The 5,392-nt window shown below is 51.0% G+C and overlaps 1 protein-coding gene across 1 annotated transcript; it reads left to right on the top strand.

The window, feature by feature from the left end:
* Positions 1-455: 455 nt before the first annotated feature.
* Positions 456-5,041, top strand: LOC104530422 (anaphase-promoting complex subunit 2-like; the record flags this gene model as incomplete). Its single annotated transcript, XM_010174997.1, has 6 exons — positions 456-573; positions 828-1,009; positions 1,158-1,299; positions 1,977-2,052; positions 3,032-3,235; positions 4,912-5,041. Coding segments are annotated over 6 exons (852 nt in total), but the record flags the coding sequence as incomplete, so codon positions are not given.
* Between the last annotated feature and the right edge of the window lie 351 nt (positions 5,042-5,392).

Here is a 5,392-nt window from a genome sequence, read left to right on the forward strand (position 1 = left end):
CCACCCAGCCTGGATTTGTGCTTGGGGTTGTATTTTATGTTTGATGAGTGAGAGACAACCAGGCTGTGCACAGCACACGCTCTGTGTTGGGGTGTGTGTGGGTGGCAGGAGGTGATTACATCTCAGCCCTTTTTTGCCTCATTTCTGCAGAGTTGTGAGGAGCTGAGCTAGAAGTTTACCTGTGGTCCAGGTGGGTAAAGGCTTCTCTGCTGTGTGTGGTCTGAGCTCCTAACTCACAGCTGGTTTATGGTAGTGCCTGAGCCTGTGTTTCCAGTTGGAACTGGTTTCCCAGACATACAGATCCAATCTTTCCCTTTGGCTGGGGCAGTAGGGCAGCCAGCCCTTCGCCTCCAACTCCATAGGTTGAGCAGAGGGCTTGGAGCATGCAAGCTCCAGGCATCCAAGCCATCAGTCTGTGCTCTGGGACTCTGACTCCCTCTGTCCCTCTCTTGTAGGAGTCAACACATCTGACATCATCACTCTGTATATCTCGGCCATCAAGGCCTTGCGGGAGCTTGACCCCTCTATGGTTATCCTGGAGGTCGCCTGTGAGCCCATCAGGAAGTATCTGAGGTAAGAGGCTCATGGGACAGTGTTACACATCCCCTTTCCCTCCCCTTCATAGAATCATAGAATGGTCTGGGTTGGAAGGGACCTTAAAGCTCATCCAGTCCCAACCCCCCTGCCAGCAGCAGGGACACCTTCCACTAGACCAGGTTGCTCAAAGCCTCATCCAGCCTGGCCTTGAACACTTCCAGGGAGGAGCAGCCACAACTTCCTTGGGCAACCTTCCCTTCACTTACTCTGTTTCTCTTACCTGTTGGCAGGACTCGGGAAGACACGGTGCGGCAGATTGTGGCTGGTCTCACAGGGGATGCTGAGGGCTCCGGTGATCTTGCAAATGAGCTCTCAAAAGCTGACCCAGTGACCCTGGAGAACGGCCAGGAGAGTGATGATGACATCTCAGAACCAGGGGACTGGGTTCCTGACCCAGTTGATGCAGATCCAGGTTAGATGCCAAGACCAGAAGTCCTGGCAGCCTGCTCTTTTCCCCCATGGGCTTTAGTCTTGAGTAGATCATCTGCTAGTCCTTGAGCTGAGCTGGGCTGGGGCAAGTCTCTCTTAATCTCACACTGTCATCTGCTGGATTTCACTAGGAAAATCAAGTTCCAAGCGTCGGTCCTCAGACATCATCAGCCTGCTGGTGAGCATCTATGGCAGCAAGGACCTGTTTATCAACGAATACCGCACGCTTCTGGCTGACCGGCTGCTGCCTCAGTTCAACTACAGTGCTGAGAGGTGAGGTCCAAGTGCCCAGCCCCAGGGCTTTCCCTGGTGAGATCACCTGATAAAGGTGTGCTTCAGACTGGGTCCTGTGAACGGCTGTTTCTGGAGCCAAGGAATGTTTTTGGCTATTTCCTCTGCAGCTTTGGGTTTGCATCTAGAATTCATGTGCTCACCTCTTCTCGGGCTGCTTCAAGCTCAGTCCTGCCCTTGGCTGCACTAGGAAATTGGAGGCACTGATACCCTCTTAGCTCCATCCCACATGTTCTGGTGGCCCTTGCAACCAGGAAACCTCAGTTGCAACCCAGCTGTGTCTCTTGATTCAGCAGTTGCAGTGTTTTTCCTTTCTGTGAAACGCAGCCAGCATGAGCTGGGATGCACCATCTCAGGCAAGTGACCCTCCAAATGCTGAGGTTGCACTGTGAGGTTGAGGGGTACAGCTGGGTGCCATCCAAGTCCAAATGAAAGGGATGGGAAGGTCTTCAAAAAGCTGTTGGCCTGCAGAGGAAGGGACTGTTCCTCACTTAGCTGCTGGGAGGCATCCTGTTCAGATAACGTACCTTGTGAGGCTTCCTAGGAAGAGCACCCTTGTGCCAGGGGCTCTCTTCTCTGGCTGTGTTGCCAGGGGTGGAGGCCAAGCCAGGCTTGTCTGTCTGAGGAACCTGTGGCTGATCTGTTGTTTCTCTTCCCAGGGAAATCCGCAACGTGGAGCTGCTGAAGCTGCGGTTTGGTGAAGCTCAGATGCACTATTGTGAAGTCATGTTAAAAGTAACTTTTTTTTTAAAAAAAAAAAAAAAAAAGATCAAGTCCTGGGTGTTTGAGCTGATTGGGAAAGGGGAAGGACTTGAGGAGTGACCCAAAAAGAGTCTTTTAGGAAAGTGGAGTTCCCAAAAAGCTTGGAGAAGAGGAGACTGAGGGGTGACCTCATTAATGTTTATAAATATGTTCAGGGTGAATGTCAGGAGGATGGAGCCAGGCTCTTCTCAGTGATGCCCAATGGTAGGACAAGGGGCAATGGGGGTGAGCTGGAACACAGGAGGTTCTGCTTCAACTTGAGAAGAAACTTCTTTCCAGTGAGGGTGACAGAGCCCTGGGACAGGCTGCCCAGGGAGGGGGTGGAGTCTCCTTCTCTGGAGAGATTCAAAACCCACCTGGACGCCTTCCTGTGTGATCTCATTGAGGTTCCTGCTCTGGCAGGGGGGTTGGACTGGATGATCTTTCGAGGTCCCTTCCAATCCCCAACATTCTGTGATTCTGTGAAATCCCAGTGAGGGGGCTGATCTGTGACAGGCAGAAGTGCATTCAAAGGAACATTGGGGTTTTTTTTAATCCCTGGAGGTTGGATTATCGACTCTGGGTGATGGTTGCTCTGGTGCTGTCGTCTCTCCTGCCCTTCCTGCAATATAGTTTTCTGGCACTGAAGAGCTGGACTCATCCAGCTCCTTTAGGGTTGGGACTCTGGAGTTTAATTCACTTGGAACACTGTGGGGAGAGCAGTGGGAAGGACTCTGGTGTAGGCTAGCATTGAGTTGTAAACCCTTCCTCAACCTCCCCACAAATGGATGTAGCAGACTCAGTAGCAGACACACCTGATCATGTTTTTTCCATCATTGTTTGGAGACAGCTCTAGTCACCTTGTTTAAGTTTCTCCTTTGCTAAAGGTGAGCGCTGACTTGGAGGAGATGGAGCTGCCTTATTATTTTATTTTATTTTATATTTTTTATATTTTATCTCCTGTATTTTCCAGGATATGGCCGACTCGCGGCGCATCAACGCCAACATTCGTGATGAAGAAGAGAAGCTCCCAGAGGAGGAGAGGCCACCATTCAGCCTCGTTGCCGTTATCCTGTCGAGTGAGTTCTGGCCACCGCTCAAAGAGGAGAAGCTAGAGCTTCCAGAGCAGGTTAAAGAAGCCATGGAAGCCTATTCCAAGAAGTATGAGAAATTAAAGGTGAAGCAACCTTAACCCTCCTTAAAAAAGGTGGATGCTGTTCAGACTTGGTTACATAGCATGGTTTTTGTTAAGTCCTCTTTAACCTCCCTTAAATTTTAGCTGCTGGTACACCCACGCTGTTATGGTGGAATCCCAAAGCCCTTCAGCTTTGAGTTGGGGTTAGAAGCTGCCTTAGCTTAGCTACTGCCAAGAGAAGGGTTCGTCTCTTCATGGGGTGCCTGGGTCATCGTGGTGATTGCAGTTAGGGAGGAGAGTGTTCCAAAATATGCCAGTGTTTGTTAATTACATGGATACTGAGGTGGAAGTTCTTAGACATCTGAAATCTGGTCTAAGTTTGTTGGTCTAAGTTCTGTAGTAGTAAGAGTGACATCCTGTCCCTGTTGGGCCTCTCCATGCTCTGGTACCCTCCTCTCCTGTTTGTCCACTTGAGAAGAAGCTCTTTTAACGTGGTCTCATTTTAAGATTCACTCTTAGTCTGGAGCTGGGTGAATGTTGCTTCTTCTCCTGTCTGTGGTCTCTCCTGTGTTGTTTTATTCATTGCTGGAGGGTTCCTGAACTCCATGGTAGTTTAGGTGCAAACATCTTTGGTCAGTTTGACCGTGGCTCAGACTAAGATTGAATCCATGGCTTTATAAACAGCATGGAAAGGTGGGAGCAAGGCGTGCAAAGCAAATAAAAGCAACCATCTGTTATTCTTCTGTTCTCCAGGCTCTTGATCATGGCAGTTAGTCAGGTAGAGAAGGCTGAGGTGCATCTTGCTCTGCACCTACAGAGTGATTTGGAAGCAGGAACATCTGGAAGTCAAGGAGAGATCTAGGTCACTTCCAGAGCTGTGGTCTTGGCTTTTCCATCTTTCAGCTTCTTGTCTGGTGGAGTGCAGGACACACATCTGGTGATTCAGATCTGTCATGCCAGCGTAGGGTCTGTGTGCACACATGGATGGTTCTTTGCAGCCAACCTGAGCACAGTTTGGTGTCTCATGCAGATGTTCCTCTTTACCTGCCCACTTGTGCTCTGACTCCATTTCAGGCTTTGTTTTCTATATCCTTTCTTGAACTGGTTATGATACACCCGGTGATACCCACCACGAGGCTGGGAAGCTCATAGCTCTAGATCCTGTCTCTTCTCCTGCTGTAGCTGTGTGCCAGATGCGGATGCCAGCTGATTTCTGTGCCTGCAAAAAATTAGGAGAAGGATACAAGGAGGGAGCAGCTTCCTTAAGCATCCTCAGCCTTCAAAGCAAGCAGTGCTCTTTTCACATCTCCCATCAGAAGAGATTGCTTCTGTTCTGAGGAAATCCTGCCCCAGATGAGTATTTATTTTCTGGTAGCAGTTTGTCCTGAGTGGCCTGGTTGGTCTTCCAGTGCTTCCTCAACCCTTGCTTATGCTACCAGAGAGCTGAGTGTTTGGCTTTCAGACAGGAGATGGGCACTGGTCTTGGGCAAGGGCTGAACACCACCTTGTGCCCAGGAGGATGTTTCCCATCAGGAGGCAGGAGATGGTTGGGTGGTGGCAGTGCTGGGTGACTCTTGAGGAGGGCAGCAGCTATTGTACCTGGCAGAGGTGTGCGGAGTGCAACTGGCCCTGGTGGCAGAGGGGTGTTTACCATAATGCAGCACTGAGTGGTTCCTGTTAGAAGACCTGCTGTGAATGGCTGCTTCCCCCTTTTCCAGGCCATGAGGACTCTGAACTGGAAGTACCACCTGGGCCTGGTGAGCTTGGATGTGGAGCTGGCAGATCGCACCCTCTCCCTCTCTGTCTCTCCTGTACACGCCGCCATCATCCTGCACTTCCAGACCAAGAGTGAGTGCTGTGGCAGAGACCCACCATTACCCCCCGTGTCTGTGGGCTTCCCGTGGGTGGGTGGGAAGGCCATGTTGCTTGAGTGGCTGTAGACTCCCAGAGCTCTGGCAGCAGGACCAAGAACATGGTTCATGGGCTTGGATCTACCACAGAGCTCAGCCAGGACACCAGCTCTCCTCAGAGACAGCACCCAGCAGAGCCGCAGCTCAGCACCTGCTCTGCTCTCAGGCAGTCACTGCAGGCAGCTGCTTGCTCCTGGCAGTGGCTCCCCAACCTTCCCCATCCTCTTATGAAGTCCTGGCATGCTGTGGGGTGGGCAGGTGTCCTAGAATCCCAGACTGGTTTGGGTTG

This window comes from Antrostomus carolinensis, unplaced genomic scaffold, assembly GCF_000700745.2.
Source record: "Antrostomus carolinensis isolate BGI_N321 unplaced genomic scaffold, ASM70074v2 Scaffold25559, whole genome shotgun sequence".
NCBI classification, from domain to species: Eukaryota; Metazoa; Chordata; class Aves; order Caprimulgiformes; family Caprimulgidae; genus Antrostomus; species Antrostomus carolinensis.